At 36.0% G+C, this 22183-nt stretch overlaps 1 protein-coding gene across 1 annotated transcript; it reads right to left on the bottom strand.

The window, feature by feature from the left end:
* Positions 1–20136: 20136 nt before the first annotated feature.
* LOC119082531 (leucine-rich repeat-containing protein 15-like) lies at positions 20137–21696 on the bottom strand. The gene has a single exon (XM_037192043.1). The coding sequence runs from the start codon at positions 21694–21696 to the stop codon at positions 20137–20139; it is 1560 nt and encodes a 519-aa protein (XP_037047938.1).
* Positions 21697–22183: the final 487 nt, after the last annotated feature.

Raw genomic sequence — 22183 nt, 5'->3', positions numbered from 1 at the left:
GAGGAGCGGCCTCAGTCCAAGGACCCAAATTTTAAATTTTTTTCCACAACATACTATTCTGTGTTCAATTACCTTTCCTATAAGACAAAAACTAGCAAAATTGGATGATATTTACTCGATCTATACGCAAAATACACTTAGGACCGAGGAGCGGCCTCAGTCCAAGGACCCAAATTTAAAACGTTTTTCTCACCACATTCTATTCGGTGTTCAATTACCTTTCATATAAGACAAAAACTAGCAAAATTGGATGATATTTACTCGATCTATACGCAAAATACACTTAGGACCGAGGAGCAGCCTCAGTCCAAGGACCCAAATTTAAAACGTTTTTCTCACCACATTCTATTCGGTATTCAATTACCTTTCATATAAGACAAAAACTAGCTAAATTGGATGATATTTACTCGATGTATACGCAAAATACACTTAGGGCCGAGGAGCGGCCTCAGTCCAAGGACCCAAATTTCAAACATTTTTCTCTCCACATTCTATTCGGTATTCAATTACCTTTCATATAAGACAAAAACTAGCAAAATTGGATGATATTTACTCGATCTATACGCAAAATACACTTAGGACCGAGGAGCAGCCTCAGTCCAAGGACCCAAATTTAAAACGTTTTTCTCACCACATTCTATTCGGTATTCAATTACCTTTCATATAAGACAAAAACTAGCTAAATTGGATGATATTTACTCGATGTATACGCAAAATACACTTAGGGCCGAGGAGCGGCCTCAGTCCAAGGACCCAAATTTAAAACGTTTTTCGCCACATTATATTCGGGCTTCGATTACCTTTCAAATGAAACAAAAATTACGAAAAAAGGATGAAATTTACTCGAGTTATATGCAAAATACACTTAGGGCCGAGTAGCCTTTCACTTCAGGGGCCCTAACTCACGGTCCATTCACCCGATTTTAATAAACTTTTTTTTCCTGGATCGGTATCGACAATACCTATCTTTTGCCGTTTCATTTGCATTTCCATCGTTTTTTTTGCCGTAAATATCCCCAAAAGACCTTAAAGCACTTAGGCGGCCCTAACTCACGAAGGGCCGACCCAAATATGCCCATCTTCGAACTTAACCTCACTATTTTGACTATCTTTCAGGGATTTTTTTTTTTGAAATCGGATTTGATTTACTCAAGATATCGACGTGACGGACAGACAGACGGACAGACAGACAGACGGACAGACAGACAGACGGACAGACAGACAGACGGACAGACAAAATTTTTATTGCGGATTCGTTATCTATGAACATAGGCAAACACTTTGCCCTTACCGTCTGCTTCGAATTCCATCAATTACACACGGCATCGCAATCCTATAAGCCCCTTTGTACTTCGTACGGGGCTAAAAAGATTTTGGTTCAGAGAAATCATCAAAAAACGAATATTTTTCCGCCTAAATGTAGGCTACAAATTTTCAAAGTGTCCATTGCTGTTAATTATAGTTTTACTACTGCGGAATGTAACGTCTCAGGTACCTACTTGGAGTAATTTGAAATGAGTTGCAAGAGATTCCAGAAACATTTCAATTTAGCTTATAAAATTTACTCTTTGTCTTGCAGCGACAAGACAAAACTGACATCGTGTTCTTCCTTACACAGACTTTAACTTAGACATTACACATACGAATTTCATTCAAATTTAAGCCAAAAATCTAGTCTTTTCATAATAATTCCAAAATCCTCAAAAATGCTTTGTGTCGCAGTAATATTTCACATTTCCCAAAATATTCTTTTAAACGAAAATGAGCACAAAATGTACCTTCTTTTACTCACATTTTACATTAAATACACGAATTGCGATGCCGTATCCACAAACCATGCAAATTTTATATATTTATATTACATTTGTATATACCAAAATAAATTATTTCATTTTATGGTTAGTATAATGTACCTACGTACAAAGCGCCATCGCTTTAATTCTCTACGCGAAGTGGTTTTTATATATAAATTGTCTTCTTGCCAAACGAACACTACGCGACATTTTCAATACCTTTAAATTCATATCTATTCACTTCAATGCATACCTTAATTTGAGACATAAACAAGAGCCTACCTATAATCAATATTATGTTTAGCTCCTCGGCGAAATTCTTTGCGAAAAGATTTTCATGCGACGTTTGATAAAAACATCCACATTTCGTCGTTGTAATGTAATGTATGATGCCGTTGCTACATAACCATCATATTAGATTAAAATATGGGGTGGTTTAATTTCCCGATGACGGCGCAAAGGGTGTGCTGTGTGTTTTTTGTTTAACTTTTGAATTAAATTGTTTTCCAAAGTTTGTCTTTTTTCGTCTTTCATATAAATTTTTTTTTTTTTTTTTATTTCGCTTATTCGGCGAATAAATTAAATTTTTGTAACCGAAACTTTCAATAAGATTTCCCTTTTCGAACACAACATGCTCGTATTTGGTTGGAATATTTTTGATCATACAGAAGAAAAAAAAAATGATTTTTTTTCTTTTGGTTATGTTCTGCATACACCGTCTGACCGACAAAACTTTTGTAACACAAGAAGCAGCGAATGCCAATCTATAGCTCAAAGAGCCGTAATCGATATCCTGGAATTTAACCTGTTGCAGACAGTGCCGGACTGGCCCTATGGGCGTTCGGGCGATTCCAGAAGGGCCTTTTGATTTTTGTATGGATGCGAAGACAACGAAGGGTCTTTCGAAAAATTTCTTCATACAACGCCCGAAGGGTTTTTTTGAGCCAGTCAGGCACTGCAAATGACCAGTATTATAATCGGATCTATTAATTCCATCGATCAAAGTATTTTCAATATGTTGATTCAAAATCTTGTACTTCAATTTTTTAACATGCATTTTACTATATAAGCGACCATGTTAACCAGAGCTAGTCATTATTTTTGTCGTTGTTATCGAAACAGATGAATAGCCGAGGGGTGACGCACTTCCATTTAATCCATTTAATCCATTTAATCCATTTAATCCAAAAAAAAATTTTTAGTTTTACCGAAATAATTAGGCTACCGACCTGAAAAATTTGTAAAGTAATTGCGAAAAATAGATTTGCACGATCCCCAGCTCGTTAGCCCCGTACGAAGTACTTACTGGCTTATAAGTTTAATATGCCGTTTGTAACACGTCGAATTGGAAGCAGCCAGTAAGGGCAAAGCATTTGGTTATGTTCATAGATGACGAATCCGCAATAAAAAAAATGTCCGTCCGTCCGTCCGTGACCCCTCTAGCTGGAGCAAATCACAACCTTTTTTCAAAATTCTTTTTTTTTCCCGATTGGTATCGACAAAAGTAAGGTCAAGTTCGAAAATGGGCATGGTAGGGTCGGCCCTTCCAGAGATAGGGCCCTATAGGTGTTTTTCAGTCTTTCGACGATATCTACCGAAATACGCACGCAATAGCTGCTTGTAATATGTCAAATGAAAGGTATTGACGAGTAGAACAAAGTTGCTGAACATTGTTTTTGGGTAGGATGCAACCCGGGCTTGTTGCGAGGGCTCAAAGGTCGTTACTCGGCCCTAAGTGTTTTTTGCACATAAATCGAGTAAATCTCATCCCATTTTGCTAGATTTAGTTTTTTATGGAAGGTAATTCAATACCGAAAATAACGTGGAGAAAAAAGTTTCAAATTTGGGCCCTTGGACTAAGGCCGCTACTCGGCCCTAAGTGTTTTTTGCACATAAATCGAGTAAATCTCATTCGATTTTGCTAGTTTTTGTTTCGTATGAGAGATAATTGAATACCGAAAAGAACGTAGCGAAAAAAGTTTCAAATTTGGTCTCTTGGACTAGGGCCGCTACTCGGCCCTAAGTGCTTTTTGCACATAAATCGAGTAAATCTCATCCGATTTTGCTAGTTTTAGCTTTTTATGGAAGGTAATTGAATACCGAAAAGAACGTAGCGAAAAAAGTTTCAAATTTGGTCTCTTGGACTAGGGCTGCTTCTCGGCCCTAAGTGTTTTTTGCACATAAATCGAGTAAATCTCATCCGATTTTGCTAGTTTTTGTTTCATTTGAGAGATAATTGAATACCGAAAAGAACGTAGCGAAAAAAGTTTCAAATTTGGTCTCTTGGACTAGGGCCGCTACTCGGCCCTAAGTGCTTTTTGCACATAAATCGAGTAAATCTCATCCGATTTTGCTAGATTTAGTTTTTTATGGAAGGTAATTGAATACCGAAAAGAACGTGGCGAAAAAAGTTTCAAATTTGGTCCCTTGGACTAAGGCCGCTACTCGGCCCTAAGTGTTTTTTGCACATAAATCGAGTAAATCTCATCCGATTTTGCTAGTTTTTGTTTCGTATGAGAGATAATTGAATACCGAAAAGAACGTAGCGAAAAAAGTTTCAAATTTGGTCTCTTGGACTAGGGCCGCTACTCGGCCCTAAGTGCTTTTTGCACATAAATCGAGTAAATCTCATCCGATTTTGCTAGTTTTAGCTTTTTATGGAAGGTAATTGAATACCGAAAAGAACGTGGCGAAAAAAGTTTCAAATTTGGTCCCTTGGACTAAGGCCGCTTCTGACCCTAAGTGTCTTTTGCACATAAATCGAATAAATCTCATCCGATTTTGCTAGTTTTTGTTTCATTTGAGAGATAATTGAATGCCGAATAGAATGATGGCAAAAAAGTTTCAAATTTGGGCTCTTGGACTAAGGCCGCTACTCGGCCCTAAGTGCTTTTTGCACATAAATCGAGTAAATCTCATCCGATTTTGCTAGATTTAGTTTTTTATGGAAGGTAATTGAATACCGAAAAGAACGTGGCGAAAAAAGTTTCAAATTTGGGCCCTTGGACTAAGGCCGCTACTTGGCCCTAAGTGTTTTTTGCACATAAATCGAGTAAATCTCATCCGATTTTGCTAGTTTTTATTTCATTTGAGAGATAATTGAATACCCAATAGAAAGTTGGCAAAAAATTTTGGGTTTCTAAAATAATATCGTAAATTGTTGGTTTTATTTGAGAGGGACTTCGTACGGGCTTTCGTAATTGCGCTATGCGCAATTTTAAAAATGAACACTTTCAGTAAATTTGACCATGCCCAACTTGACTTGCATTTTGGTAACAGACGCATTAGAGGGTTGTAGACGTATTAGGGTTCCGGGCGTATTACGGCTACGGACGTATTATGGTTACGGACGAAATAGGATTACGGGTCGTACGGGGCTAAGTCGCAGCAAACGCTCCGACTGTTCTGATGCCTTGTTTAAGTACTCGTGAGGTATAGGAAAAAATTTTTTGTGAAAAATGGTATTAAATTTATTTAATCCATTTAATCCACTTTACACCAAAAACTCCTAAAAGTGGATTTTTTCGCTTTTTAACATTGTAGTATGAGTTGTAGTACGTGGTTCGATCAAAATCAACAATTTTTAAGACTTTTACAGTATTTGGTAAAATGAACTTTTTTCCTATTTAATCCATTTAATCCAATTTTTATTCCATTTAATCCATTAAATCCATTTAATCCATTTAATACCATTTAATCCATTTAATCCATTTAATCTAGAAGTGAGTTACCCCTCGTGAATAGCCGTATGTGACAAGTTAAGCGACATCACCATAATTCCCTTGACGGAAAGTTAGGGTCTTATACCAGAAAATATCGAAACATGTCTCTTGGTAACCATTGAAATTTTGTGAAAAACGTTAAATGTGAAGTGCTGAGTTGCCAAAATACATGGAAATGGCAGAATTAGGCATAGAAAGTGTCGAATTAGCCAAAGTACATGGAAAAGGTAGAACTGAATATATGAAGTGCTGAGATAGCCAAAGTATATGAAAATGGCAGAATTGTACGTACGTTAAGACATAACGTGCCGCCATGTAAAACGAAAAATTTCTATATGTCTACTTATGTGGATTTATTCACTTATATATACATAGCCCCAAACGAGCTCCGATGACTTAAAAACGATCGTCAAAAAGGGACGCTTGATCATTTAATGGAACTAACCCATCCAAATTGTTAGGCTCAATTTAAGAAATATCCAGAGATTTCCAAGACTCTAAGGAACACACATCATGCCCGCACGTTAGTTAGGTCCACTACCAAAAATGTTTTAACAAATATTTTTTGAGGACGGCGGAGCATATTTACAGCAACTTTTTTAGTTCTCCTTCTTAACTCCAACGACCCCCAAACTTCGATATTTGGAATCTGGGCATCAATACGAGTTCAACGAGCTATCACACGTTACTACAGCTTCAAAATTGGCCGAGATATTGAACTTCGAAATATTGATGTTTGTATGAAAATAAGCAAAATCTCGAATTTTCATATAATGAAAATCGCCTACGTTAGTTAGTTAGTTAGTTAGTTAGTTAGTTAGTTAGTTAGTTAGTTAGTTAGTTAGTTAGTTAGTTAGTTAGTTAGTTAGTTAGTTAGTTAGTTAGTTAGTTAGTTAGTTAGTTAGTTCCTATGAAAAAGGACGATTTCGTAACTCCTAAACGTTTCTTACGATTTTCCTGAAATTTTGGTTATAGGTCAATCTCGGGCCCTAGATCAAAATAAGATTTTAAAAAATGCGGGTATGCAAGCGTTTTTGGGAGCTAGGACTCCTGGAAGTTTCCATACAATGCCATATAACAGCGTGTGTGTGTGTGAAAAGAAATTTTTTTTTTTCAGCTAGTAATTATGAATTATGATTGGTAAATGTTGGAAAAGGTGTTTTGATGGATTTGGGCTATTTTCGTCATGAGTGATGTGTTCCGATGTTGGTTCCTAAATTTTGGGATGACAGATGATTCCTCTGGCACTACCTAACTTCCATCGAATTTTTCGATGGATTTGGGTTATTTTCGATATAAGTGAGGTGTTCCGAGGTTGGTTCCTAAACTTTGGGATGACAGATGATTCCTCTGGCACTTCTTAACTTCCACCGGATTTTTCGATGGATTTGGGTTATTTTCGATATAAGTGAGGTGGTCCGAGGTTGGTTCCTAAATTTTGGGATGACAGATGATTCCTCTGGCACTTCCAAACTTCCATCGGATTTTTTGTTGGGTTTGAGCTGTTGTCGAGATGAGTTGCTTACAAAACTAGTTATCCTTACACCTAAACTTCCAAAAGAACTGATATCCGCCAAAAAACCCTAAGGGGTAAAAGTGTGACGCAAGTCCTTGTTTCTACTTACAAAATAACTGATATCGCTGAGGGTGACGCATTTTGCGCCTCAACGCAAAAGTGTTATCAACAAAAAATTAAACCAAAAAATTTAAGATAGAAAATTTTAGAAAAAAAATTGCGTCACAAGTGGCAGATGATTCAGGACATATTTTTCTCTATTTGGACTATTTTCCTCAACATCTGCCACTTGTGACGCAATTTTCTATCTTAAATTTTTTGGTTTAATTTTTTGTTGATAACACTTTTGCGTTGAGGCGCAAAATGCGTCACCCTCAGCGATATCAGTTATTTTGTAAGTAGAAACAAGGACTTGCGTCACACTTTTACCCCTTAGGGTTTTTTGGCGGATTACGTATTATGTCAATCTTTCTCGGCCGACAAGTAGCATTTCACCATTATCGATTGCGGATTTCACATTACTTTCATTTTAAAAGATCTGATTTAAATTCGTTCAAATCCTTTGAATAAGCTTTCAGTTATAAGATTTGGATAGGCGAGCTACTTGCCGGCAGCGCCAACGCTTAAATTGAGAGTACAATTCACACGGTCTATTATTAGGTCAATTTCTAAGAATAGTACGGATTATCTTTTCAAAAACGTTGTGAGTCCCAGTTATTGCCCAAACACGTTTTTTAATGATCATTTCCCCCCTCGATTTTCCCTCTTCCTGCAACAAGTTTGAACTTACATACAAAATCTTCTGTTGCTTGGAATTACATTCTTTACAAAAATATAATGAATTTACCAGCAAGGACACTAATGTCGATCCAAATACGACTTCATTATCATAATAATTGCTCTTCATCTTAAAAGAAAAATGTGCAACAAGTGTCATTATATAGAGTATCATAGCGTCGAGGGTGAACAATCACAGAACGACTTTGCCTTGTATGAGTTACTACATTAAAGTCCTTGGTGGTATACAAAGGTATTCTGCAATTAAATCTGTGTTGAGGCGAAAATTTAATTTGTAACGTTCTGTGGTGCATGCGATCGTTACTAAATAGTTTGTGCATAGAGTAATATGTAAATAAGTCAAGTGCCATTCCAAATTGAATACAATTTAGTTGATTTTCCGTATAAATCATGTAAACAGATTAGTGTAACGACACAAAATAGATCGGTAACAGAGCTCGAATCCAATACTTAAATTTATTACCGAATAACAGAATTACAAACGGGCAATTTTTGTTGCCTGTTTACATAAAATTTTAGGGTAATTAAATGTTTGTTTGTTTGTTTGTCCCTCTTTACCACCTCATTAAAATTTCGTGCCCTCCACTCGAATAAACATACGTTTATAAATCCTCTGGTAAATTTTCGTTTTCTAACTTGTTTTGTTTGCTCGTTTACACCATCATCAAACGTATCGTCTGTTTGAAGAGAGCATATTTTTATGATTTTAATTTTTGTCGCGCTTAAATATACAAAGGTCCTTGGTATTTATACTCTGTATATATACCGTATATACATACGTACATGCGAGGAGCGACAACAAACACACAAAAAATGCTGTGAATTTTCATCTTAATGAGTTTGTTTTGCTTTCTTTTTCGGTGCCGAAAATATATATCAACTGGGCAAAAAATATGTTTGTGCAAATGAAATTTATGCACGACAATGGCATTAAAAATTTGTTTTTCATTAAAATTAAAGCTACATGATGAGGGGAAATGTTTAATTAAATGTTTTTTCTCTCTCTCTCTCTTTCTTCTTTATTGTTTTGCTCTTCTTGTCGGTGTGGTTTTTGCATTTCGCCTCAAAGACAAAACTGAAACTTATGCATACAAATCATTTTTGGCCCATTACAGATACATTTTTTACGATTATTTTTATGAGTAAATAAAAGAAAGGAATTCTTTTTGTCCCCGCTGAACAATAAATAAGAGTTTTTGATTTAGTAATAATTAACATGGCGCACCGAAAAATGGTAACCATTAACACATTTTTGTATGTGAATTCCAGATAAGGAAACCGTTTTGCTTTTGACGTAAATTGAGCGCAAGGAATTCGTAATTTATATCGCAAAATAATGGTATAGGGCCAAAAATGAAAATGGTAGGAAAAAACTGTTTTGACAGTTTTTGACGTATTTGACGTTTCGTTTTCAGGCATTTTCAACATTTTGTTCGCAAAAATGTGTTTCCTAATAAATTGATATGGCAAAGCCATCAATTATTTTAATTCTTTCTCCATTAGCAAATTATTCTAAATTATAATTATCAATTAATCGAGTCTTTTCTTGGTAAACTTAAGTTTTTTTTATACCATAACCATGTTGTGATTTCAATAGAGTGAGAATTTCTTAAATTTGAAGAAAAACATTAAAAATGTCAAAGGGTTCTTACTTCTTACATTTTACGCCATCAGGGCCGCACTGGCCATTGAAAGTCGTGCTTCTGAAATGCAGGAAAAAGCGTTTGAAGTGAAGAAAAAGATCCAAAATGCACATCTGAAAGGCGACAATATAGCAAATTGAATGAATTCATAAAAGCGCACTTGTGATTTTCCAAGTCGTCAAACATGGCCAGTGCGGGCCTATATGCCATATTGGCCATTTGCAACAAAGGGTGCGACGTATAGCGGAAATAAATCGTCATACTAGAGTCAAACCACATCGAAATTTTTTGTCGTGAAGTGACAGTTTTGACATTGACATTTTTGACGTTGTCATTTTTGAAGTCTGAAAAATTTCGTCATAATCTCAATTTAAAACGTGAACTGAACACAAAACTTGTCTTAAAACAATTAATTTTGAAGTGATATCGACACAAAATCTTTTACTTCGTTTGATATATAGTTAATTCCAGCAGCTGGGCGCATTACTTCTTGGAATTTCATAAAATTCATAAGAATTTCATCGGAAGACAAATATGGATCAGATATCTTACGTAGCAGGCTAGCAATGCTAGGAGAACATTTTAGATTTTAGGAAAACTGTTGAAAATACAACAATGTGGGTGGAGCAGGAAAACCAAATTGACAGCAATTCGTATAAAACTTTCTTTATTGAGTAGGCTTCAATTGTCCTGTACAAGCTTTAATTAAGCAAGAAACTAACAATAAAATCAGCTAAAAAATCTTACATTTAGTATCCTTGGTTTGGTGTAGACCTTTCAAGCCAATTAATTATCCGAGCCGACCATTCAACGTCCTAGATTAATAATTTTCGTACGACTTAGCAATAAAATCAGAGCTTCTGCACCTAAGCGTTCCTCGGACACGAATAGTAATTGCAACAAAAGGATTAACAATTAAGTTGACCAACTGATTAACAGGATAATTAAAGATTTAATTCGCACACTGAAAACGAGCTTCGTTTCCGTCCAAATGAAAATCCTTCATTTAGTAAAAATGTCAACTTAACACTCGACATACTAGATTCACAAACGATCAGTGTTGCTCATCGAATTCAGTGTTGCTCCACAACAAGAACAGTTTTCATTTTTGACACTGAATTCGGTGTAACGTGTAATACAAAAGTCTGAGACAAGTTTAAAGCTAATTTGCAAAGGATAACATTACTTTGGCTCGGCGAACAGTTGCAAGATTTGTGACTTATGCAGACAACAGATGCCTAGCAGCTGATGATTACTTTATTATATATACCGATAATAAGTACGATAGAAATGAATATTAAACACAACACCATTAATGGTACTAATGGTATTCAATATTTATTTATCTCTCTAATGATTGACAGTTATTATAACTGATTGTACTATTGTACTAAGTATTCAGAAATAAATTGAAGTAACGAACATCATATAAAACCTCAGCAATATCAAGACAAAATTAAACTCAGATATACATTCTGCATGTGCAAATTTACAATGAATTTTAAACTTCCACAAATAAATTGCATATTTTATAATTGCACAATAAGTAGGATCCCTCAGGAAACAATTAAATCCGAATTTATATTCACTTGCCGCTAGTGAGAGAAAATTTCCATTGTTACATAAACGACTTCATTTTTTATCTACTTCAGCCATGCCATCGCTTTCTGTTCAACAAAAGTGTAGCGCTAATATGTCTTGACACTTAAGCTACGTAACACGAATTGCGAATATGGCAAAGAAAATTTCTTTTCCTTTTTTTTCCATACCCGGCGAAATAGATTTTTCTTTTTTAAAGAGTACATTTCCGCGGATGTAATGAATTGCAAAATGCACAAAGTGTCGTGCAATCTGTTTCGCCTTTTTATAAGAATTTAATTTAAATCCAAAAAGGTGTCAGTGAGACAAGTCAATTCGTCTTAGAAGGTCAATGGTAATTGATAATGAATTAGATGTGTTTTGAATTGATATTATCTAAATCAAAATCAATTTCTGCCATTTTCTATGGTGCTTTCTATTCAATTTCTTCAGAAATTAAATAAAAAGAAAATTTGAACTTTTGATTATAAAATTAAAAGAAACCGAAATTTCGACTCCGAAACCATTCGGCCACCAGCTCTTTATAAAAATGTCATTGTCAGTATTTTCTGTATAAGAGTATATTATTGAACTGGCCTACTAAATGCGTTATTATTGTTTTCGCAATTCCGGTCCATAATCATCACCTTTCCATGCATCCATTCAATGTCGTTTTGAAGGTATTTATTTCACTGTATTCCTGGACACAGTGCGATATCAACTTTTTTCCGCACGCTAAAGAACCTATTACCTTCAACGAAGGCTAAATTTTTATAAATAAAAATCTTGCATTGACCAGAAATCGAACCCCCGACACCAAAAGGTTTTTGAACACAAAGCAGCGACTATAGCCATTCGGCTATAGAGTCACACAATTATACCGAACGTATTGTTGAAGCGTATATACTAAGCATTGACTACTCGATTTCATTCAACGCGTCTCTTTACATCACATTGCAATGTGTATTATAATGCAGCCTTCTTGATCGTTCAAATGAATTTCTGTATACACAAGAATTTTGGAACAAAATGTAGGACATGTTTTGCATTGGAAAGGTATTTTTTCGGACACGACGTCTAGTGCGAAAAAATACCTTCTTACCTACCTTGGTAGATAAATAACTATTCTGTACTGTGCGTCCATCTTTAGAAAATTTAGACTTATCAAAGTTTTAAAAGTCATTGATATTACTAGTCAATAAAGGTCTTCCCAGTCTATGATATTTTGGCGTGAAATTTGAATTCGCTAAGGGATGACTTTTAAAACTGTCAAATGTTTTTTTTAGAATGAACTTACTGTATGCAAGACTCGCATTATACTTAGTACATAACACACACGCTCGCTTCACTCGTTCATGTTGTACAGAAGTGTTATGCTCTTTTTACCACCACTGCCACATAATAATTATTTCCTGCTTCCCTTAAAAAAAATGTTTGGTGGGGAATGGAATTATTCCTGAGGTTAGGTTCCAAGATAGATTGTGTTGCTAAGAGAATTTTTGTATCTAATATTAATTTTTCTTGTAATGTGACTTTGCCTTGTAAACAAAACCGAATAAATAGAACAAAAGTTAACGAGTGTGAAGTTTGTGGCCAGAGCGAAGTGAGGGCCGCAAATAACACGAGTTTAAGTTAGACAACGTTTCGAAGATTTTCAATGAAACTAACCAGAATTAAATCTTCAATGAGAGAATTATTAGACCGTTCTAGTAGTTCTTCTTCTAAATATGTTTTTGTGAGTAATTCTCAATAGAAGCCTATTCTACTCTTGGTTAACACGATAACTGGATACGTCATTTGTTACCGGGGCATTTTATATTAATACAAAATTACATTTCATTGAAATAAATAATTAATCATTGTCAATAAAAATACTATTGATAAGCTGAGACAAACAGTCAAGGGATCTAACCCACCCAACAGGTGGGACCTAGTTGAAAATTTGAAAAATTATTCCAGTACATAGGTAAGTCAAAGATCGAATTTAATACGACGTGAGATAAACAGAGAACGTCGTACACGAGAAATGCACACAAAAAAATACCGTTTCCTATAAATAATTTCTATCAGTTTTCTCCCCAGTAAAAACCTGGGTATAAAAGACTCCACAAGTAAACAGTTTCTATAGAATGACTACAAATCAATTTCCAATGGTATAATAATGTTCTTTTGCTGAACTTACATCAATTTCTATGTCATCTTTTTTTCCGCTTCCGAATCGTTCGTGGCATATGATTTCTCAATCTTAGTTTACTTGTTGCGATACTGAAAACATTCAATAAATCATCGCATATTTTCTGGCAAGATTAAAAAGCTGTTTTTGTGTATGTGTAAGTTGAGAATATTGATAGACGGTGTGTCGATAATGTACGATTTGATTGGTGATGTTATCACCATTCGGGATGCGGAAAAGTGATTAACTGCTCTACAGTAAGAGAGTAAAATGCGACTGGAATCGTATCACAATCGTATTGAATTGATTGGTATACGAATGGGGAATGGTTTTGAGTTTTGATCCGTTCGCTTAAATGCGAATTTAAATTTTGATATTAATATCGACGGGTCAAAGACGCTGTGCCGGCCTTTGATCAGTAAATCCGTTCCGAAACATTTTATTATAAATTATTTATTAAATTTCGATATTAAATCCAACCGGACAATGTGTTCGATTTAAACATATCGAACCGGAGAAACGTTTCGGCACTTTGCTTGTATATTATTCGATATTTTAGGAAACGTATGTAGGATGGTCCATTATTGGGTTGTACGTTGTGTGTCGAGAATTTACATGATATTATCAAAAAAAATATTCGAATTTTTTTCTTCATATATTTTAGATGGTTTAAATCCCCTAAAGTCAATGCAATAAAAACACATAATAAAATTCGGTGAATATTTGGGCCTTTTGGGTACGTTCAGCATTTGATAAAATGAATTTCAATGAAATATTTTCAGAGCTCAGATGTATGTGCGCAAATGATGTATGGATTTCTACTGGAGGACGGAACAGAGGAGACAGATAAAACATCATAAAACAGAAGAATAAAATGACTTTGGCATATGAAATGTTTATTACTTACCAACATTAATACATTCCTTATGACCGATCAAATATGTGATGTAACCGTGCTATACCAGGAATATCATTCATGCAAGTGAAATATCGCCAAAAAGATGTTGGTGATTCATCTCATTTTGGCGATGTTTCTTGGCGTAGTAAATGAAGTAAAAGATTTGGATTTGGCGATAAGGGAGTAACGTATCGATTTTTTTTCGTGATTTTTTGTCACATATTAGCAGAAACTCAAAAAATAAGAAACTCGTGTATCGGGAATTCCCAAAATATTGTCTCATTTAAAAGATTTTACAAAAAGAAAATCTATGAAAATAGCACTTCCCACTCCCACTCAATTTCACACCCAAATCACATCCACTCTGAACTAAGTCAAATATGGTTTAACGAAGAAAATCGTAGTCAAAGTCGTTAATCGTAACATATCGTGTCACATCCCTTATTCAATGGATAAAAGAAAGGACAGTCAGTGCCGCCTTTTCCATATGGGTTAAATGGGCAAATGGGCCCGTGGCGCCCGAAGTGGAGCAGAATAACATGGCGCCCGAGGTCCTTATTTTTCCAATTGCCCGATGGCGCCCAAAAGCTAAAAGCGGCACTGAGTACAGTGTTGTCATGTTGTGAGACAGTTTTGTAAGCGATCCCTTGAATCTGAAGGAAATTTTGGAAATATATCAAGGTCATGCCGTTGTTGGTGAAAATATTACTCTATTTGAGATAAGCAATTGTACTATTACGCTAGGTGATTTAGCTTTGTTACTGACTGATCATTTAACAAGTAGCAGAAAATTGTTACATTTAACGTTTTTTCATCACATTTCCATACAATTTTAATCATAGTGAACGTGTTATTTTCTTTTGTAAAACCCATGACTGACAGTCAAGGGAATAAGACAGAAGTCATAGAAAGGTGAGTTTGTTTATATGAAATAGCTATGTCCTCCGGTACTAACTAGTCTATAACGACCAACATTTACAAGTAGAACAGTAATTATTAACGACCTAAATTATTTTGTCTCTTCGTTTACCATACATTTTTGAAATGTTTTAGGTGCGATTGCAGCAAGTGCTACTTGTTAACGTTGGTCGTTATCGACTAGACCAGATAGGATTCCAACAGGAGGACATAGCGATTTCATATAAACAAACTCATCTTTCATTCTAAATTCACCAAAACACAAATTCGAAATCATTATGTCCTCAGATACATACAAAATTTTGACATTAGAGACCATACCTGGTTTATACTTTCATTATGCCATTCAGTGATGATATTTGTAATTTACGCCGCCTGTGTGCAATGTCGTATGAACGTATTTTATCGCACTAGGGCGATAAAGGATTGGCAAGGGGTTTTTATCGCACTAGTGCGAAGTCACACTAAGATTATCTTCGGTATTTATTCTCGGGTTGGCAATCTGACATATAGTGCGATAATATACCTCCATACGATCATAGGGAGGATGATGCGTGTTGGTCATTTTTGTTGTTTACAAGCCGATGCGAAATTACACAATAATCATGGCCCTACGTTAGTGAAGGGCCGTGACGCAAGTCCGTTCACACTGAAAATTTTGACAAAAAAATTTTTCCGCAGGACTGAGGAACATATATAAACGAACTTTTTGACTTTTCCCCCTTTGTTCCTACTACCCCCAAAGTATTTTATTCGTAATCTGGGCGTCCATACGAGTTCAACGAGCTATCACACGCCTCATAAGGTTAAGATTTGGCCGAGATATTAAATTTCAAAACTTGGAAATTTGCAGAAATTTGTATGAAGAAATTCATTTTCATACATTTTGAAATTGATGAATTTTACCAACCTTTGTTACTTTGTCACTCTGTTACTCTGTTACAACGAAACTTTTTAATTTACCAGTGGATTTGGCTGAAATTTTCAGGGTATGTTAGGGACGTAATTCTAAGAAACTAATTTGAAGGAATTTTTATAAAAGCTTATAATTTCGGAGTTATGAGCGTGTTAAGCTATTGAGCTATGTTTTTTTTTTGTTCAATTTAAGCTGAAATGGTATGTAATTCTATATTGTAATTGTTTTTGTTTTTGTTTTTTTTGTTTTTTTTTTTATTTTTTTTTAAGTTTATTAAACATGAATATAATTACAATAAATAGATGGCAGTCAAAATATCACAGTTAAATTTAAGTAAAAACATTAAATGCCTGACTGTCCTCAAAAGTGTCTCGGATACAAATTGCATTACCCCGCTGGATGGCTATGGACACACGCTGCAGTAGGAAATCCAGAGAACGCGCTTCGCCAGTCTTTTTCTTCATTAATTTGCCCAATTTTTTCAGGAATATTGTTGTCTCAGGTCCAATAGAACCGAAGGTTTCGAATGCGAGTGGAGTGAAGTCGTAATTCTGTTTTAGGTCGATGTAATGGTTATGTTTTTTTCTTTCTGCTTCATCGGCTGCTGCTCCACTAGCCCGGGAAGTTGCGTTTAAGTAAGAGGCCGCAATTGAATTAACCACCGTGACGTCCCAAATAAGCGGTCTCCCACGGCTCCAAGGATAGCTGGTTACACCATCCGGGCGTTTACCATCCCGTCGAGCGAGTCCGTACGGTTCGAGATTGGTTGGAACGCCAGCCGAACTAAAAGCCATCGAGAAAGTCTGGTTGATCTCGCCATGGCGTGGGTATTTTCCCTTAGTCTTGTTGCATGACAGGGCATGGTAGCCTTTGGGATCGACCATCTCGCCGCAAACGCACTAATGGGGCTCGCAAATATTGTTTCCTAGTCGGAGAGCCACTGCAACCCTATGTAACCTATAACTCGGAAAATATGGCAGATAGAAAGTTCGTTTAAAAGACAAATTTGTAGAGTTTCAGATTTCATTCGACACGTGTTTCATGGTTTTCCTAAAAAGTCGTCTATTTGGGAGCTATGAGCGTTTTAAGTGCGAGCTGTGTCAGCCATAACTCGGAAAATACAGCAGATGGAAACTTCGTGTAAAAGACAAAGTTATAGAGTTTTAGATTCTAGTCGATGCGTGTTTCATGGTTTCCCTAAAAAGTCGCTTATTTTGGAGATATGGGCTATTTAAGTGCGAGCTATGTCAGCCATAACTCGGAAAACACTGCAGATAGAAAGTTCGTTTAAAAGACAAATTGATAGAGTTTTACATTCTAGTCGACATGGTTTTCCTAAAAAGTCGCTTATTTGGGAGCTATGAGCGTTTTAAGTGAATTTTTGAATTCCGTAAAATTTTCGATTTTCGTCAAATGAAAGCTGGAAGGTTGAGATCAAAGAGAAAGTTATACAGTTTTGTAAAAAGAATATTTTCGTTCAAACTGCACAATATGATTGTCTATTATCTTCGACCCAATTCTAAAAAATCAAAACTTACAAAAGAGCTGATATCGCCCAAAACCACTTACAGTGGAGGTGTGACGCAAGGCCTGTTATCCACTTACAAAAGAACTGATATCGGTGTAGGTGACGCTTACAGATTCGACACGCAAAAGGATATGCGTCACAAATGGCAGCAATTCGGCTTTCTTCCGCTTGAATTCCATTTTTTAAAGGAATATATTTCACAATTATAAAAATTTTCCTTCCTCAACATCTGCCACTTGTGACGCAAACTTTTTTATTATAATTTTCTTCATAAAATTTTTCTGGTAAGATTTTTGTTGATAAAACTTTCGCGTACTTTCCTCATCAGCTGCCATTTGTGACGCATATCTTTTTGCGTGTTGAATCTGTAAGCGTCACCTACACCGATATCAGTTCTTTTGTAAGTGGATAACAGGACTTGCGTCACACCTCCACTGTAAGTGGTTTTGGGCGATACCATCTACACCTAAATAGTCAAAGAGGAAATACTTTAAATATTTTACATGACTAGGGATAACAAGTTGAAAAATAGAGTTTTCGTGTGAATTTTGTTGATCCGAGGCGAAGCCGAGGTCAATAAACACACGAAGACGAGACTTTTCATTTTTATCTCGAGTTATGTAATGGATTTTGAGGATTCTTTTGAAAAACAGCCTACCGAAATCGGACGCATTTTCCAGTGGACTTTTTTATATGTGCCTAGAAAGGTATTCGACCTTAGAAGCCAAAACCACTTTCAAAAAAATTCTTCGAAGTTTGTGTGGCTGGTGAAAGGTGATCAAAAACCGAAAACTTGCACTTTATCCCTCTTTATATGCTGAGGGCATCGAAAGAAGTGCTTGAAACACGAAATGTACGGTTTTCGACGCACGTAGCATGTAAAGAAATTTGAAGTAAATGGGACTGTAGATAGGTTACGTTATTTTACGTCGCTGACCAGCTTACCTTACCAAAAATCAGACGAGCCACTCTAGTGATAATCAGTGCTTTGCAATTTATTGATTCTACCAACGCACTTCTAGCATAAGTGGTACTCTAAATAGGGTACTGAAACTTGACAGTGTATTATACAAATGTAAAAGATTGTAAAACAAGGCATCAGAACAGTCGGAGCGTTTGCTGCGACTTAGCCCCGTACGATCCGTAATCCTATTTCGTCCGTAACCATAATACGTCCGTAGCCGTAATACGCCCGGAACCCTAATACGTCTACAACCCTCTAATGCGTCTGTTACCAAAATGCAAGTCAAGTTGGGCATGGTCAAATTTACTGAAAGTGTTCATTTTTAAAATTGCGCATAGCGCAATTACGAAAGCCCGTACTAAGTACCTCTCAAATAAAACCAACAATTTACGACATTATTTTATAAACCCAAATTTTTTTGCCAACTTTCCATTGGGTATTCAATTACCTCTCAAATAAAACAAAAATTAGCAAATTCGGATAAGATTTTCTCAATTTATGTGCAAAAAGCACTTAGGGCCGAGTAGCGGCCTCAGTCCAAGGGCGCAAATTTGAAACTTTTTTTTGCCATCATTCTATTCGGCATTCAATTATCTCTCAAATGAAACAAAAACTAGCAAAATCGGATGAGATTTACTCGATTTATGTGCAAAAAACACTTAGGGCCGAGTAGCGGCCTTAGTCCAAGGGCCCAAATTTTAAACTTTTTTTGCCATCATTCTATTCGGCATTCAACTATCTCTCAAATGAAACAAAAACTAGCAAAATCGGATGAGATTTACTCGATTTATGAGCAAAAAACACTTAGAGCCGAGTAGCGGCCTTAGTCCAAGGGCACAAATTTGAAACTTTTTTCGACACGTTCTTTTCGGTATTCAGTTACCTTCCATAAAAAACTAAAACTAGCAAAATCGGATGAGATTTACTCGATTTATGTGCAAAAAACACTTAGGGCCGAGTAACGACCTTTGAGCCATCCCAACAAGCCCACGTTGGTTCTTACCCAAAAACAATGTTCAGCAACTTTGTTCTACTCGTCAATACCTTTCATTTGATATATCACAAGCAGCTATTACGTGCGTATTTCGGTAGATATCGTCGAAAGACTGAAAAACACCTATAGGGCCCTAGCTCTGGAAGGGCCGACCCTACCATGCCCATTTTCGAACTTGACCTTACTTTTGTCGATACCAATCGGGGAAAAAAAGAATTTTGAAAAAAGGTTGTGATTTGCTCAAGCTAGAGGGGTCACGGACGGACGGACGGACGGACGGACGGACATTTTTTTTATTGCGGATTCGTCATCTATGAACATAACCAAAAGCTTTGCCCTTACTGTCTGCTTCCAACGTGTTACAAACGGCATATTAATCTTATAAGCCCCCAGTACTTCGTACGGGGCTAAAAACATTTTTACGTAAAACAGAGAATACTTTCTGCAGCTGACCACTATGATCACTCATGCTAGAAATGCGTTGATTCGACTGGATTCCAGCAAAACTTGAATTCTGAAGCGCACTTACGGCATGATCTGATCGTTTATTAAAATAAAAACATTTTAAAAACTAAAATATCAGTTATAATCGTTTTAATTCTAATTGTTTCTTATTATTGTTGATTTTTTCCACTGATGACTAATAAAATCGACCGAATATTTGCGCGTGAGATGAGGCTTCACGGCTGACAAGCCTACATAATGTTATCGATCTCATTGTAACAATCGTTGCGATTACCTCGAAGGATTCGTAGCCACTTCATTCGCTTCGAAAACGATTCCAAATATTCGCAAGAAAACCTATCTTTGGATAACACCAATTCTTTAAGATCTGGAAATGCGGCAGATGTAATCAAATCAAGATTAAGATCCAATTCATTTCCCTGCAACGAAAGCTTCTCCATTCGACGAGCATTGAAATTCACGTGTTTCAAATGATTATAGGAAAGAACAAGATCTGTCAATCCTTGGGTATGTTGAAATGCGTTCGGTTCGATTTCAAACAGACTCGTGTTTCGTAAATTAAGATCGAACAATTTCGTTAAATTGTCAAAGGTGTCAACATTCAATTTCCCTATAAAATTAGACGATGCATCCAAAATTGCAACAGATGATGGTAACAACTTGATTTTTTCTTGAATATTCTCTACATGAATATTACTAATGCTGATACTCTTCAAATTGTTGATGCCACTCAAAAGAGACAGATCAACATGTTTCAAATTATTATTTGAAAGATCGACAATACAAAGTTCCTTTTGATGTTCGAATGCGTTCGGTTCAATGACTGTTAAGTCCGTGTCGGCTATATAAAGAGATCGTAGCTTTGTGAACCTTTCGAATGTGGTGCTGGTAATTTTTCCAATATAATTCGATGACAGACCTAGATACCGCACTGATGGTCCCATTGCAGCCAATAATTCCAGAATATTGTCGAAATGATCTCTTCGAAACGAAAAGAATTCAATATGCTGGAAGTGGTACCTGCTGCAACGTAATGTATTATTGCTCTCAGTCACACGAAATATTACATTTTCTTCGTCCACATCAATCCGATATAAGCTCGGAGGATCGCTCATGGCATAGAGATCATTGTCTAAATGATTTATTTTATCCCAAGACAGACGCAATGTCACATTATTTTTGATCAGTGAGAAAAGTCTTCCATTCAATTCAATTGCGTTATTTTCAACATTTAATATCAGATTTTCCACTGGCGGAACGTCCTCAATCGAGTTGCCACTAAGATCTAACAGTTTCAACTGTCTCAAATTCGAAAAATGATCCCCGACATGAGAAATTTGATTGTTCGATAAGTCGATTTCCATGACATTCGGTATGTTCGCGAAATCACTGCTGTCAAGGCCCATGTAACTGTTTGAAGCATTTAGTTTTTCCAGAAATGGATAGTTCAATTTATCTGAAGATAAATGGCCATTTCGATCGAATGAAATGTCTAGTTCGCGCACATTTTGGAATATTTTTGTCAAATTTTGCAGATTTTCACCGCACTTAACAGTTCTGAGCGTTTTCACTTTCGATCGGTTGTTTTCGGAACAATTACCAACAAAAAGCGATGTGAAACAGTCGTCATGTTGTAAAGTATCTCCGCAATTCACTTCAACCGATTCTTGTCCATTTTTGAATGTACAACTTTTGATTCCAAACGAGTTTTGAGCGTTCGTCTCGCTCAATAAAACTAAACATGACACACAAAATGTATATTTGAGAATTGGTAAATCGTAGATTCTCATTTTTAGACGATCTTGTCGCTCCAAGAGCGTCTTTCAAACTGAAACTTGATGGTAATGTACTGTGATTGCCGTTACTTATAATAGTCATTTATACAACCGAGGTGCAAAGTACTTCATTACTGGCCATTTAGAGAGCAACGTAAATGTGACAGATGCGTAATAGATCATTGTCAATGTCGTTTGAGCTGTCAAATAAGTTGTCATTTTCACAAAACTAACCTCAAATCGAACAAAAAAAGTATTGGATGGTGAGACGCCGCACAAATTTTCATACATTTCAAGGGGCGGCTCTGTGAACGAAACCTCTTTTGAGGTTAGCTTTGTGAAATTGACAACTCATTTGAGACTTTTCGAGAGAAGAAACCGCTATTTGACACTGATCTATTACAACTCACATTTTCATTCATAATTTGCAATTTGTGAATGAAATTCGGAGTTGTAATTGTGCATCTGTTACATTTACGTTGCTCTCTATCTCAGCAGTTAG

The sequence above is a fragment of the Bradysia coprophila genome, unplaced genomic scaffold (genome assembly GCF_014529535.1).
Source record: "Bradysia coprophila strain Holo2 unplaced genomic scaffold, BU_Bcop_v1 contig_476, whole genome shotgun sequence".
NCBI lineage: Eukaryota > Metazoa > Arthropoda > Insecta > Diptera > Sciaridae > Bradysia > Bradysia coprophila.
The sequence above is the reverse complement of the archived record's forward strand: the minus strand, read 5'-3'. Positions and strand labels throughout refer to the sequence as shown.

Coding starts and splice junctions, on each gene's coding strand:
- LOC119082531 (XM_037192043.1), bottom strand. CDS start 21,696: ATGAGAATCTACGATTTACCAATTCTCAAATATACATTTTGTGTGTCA.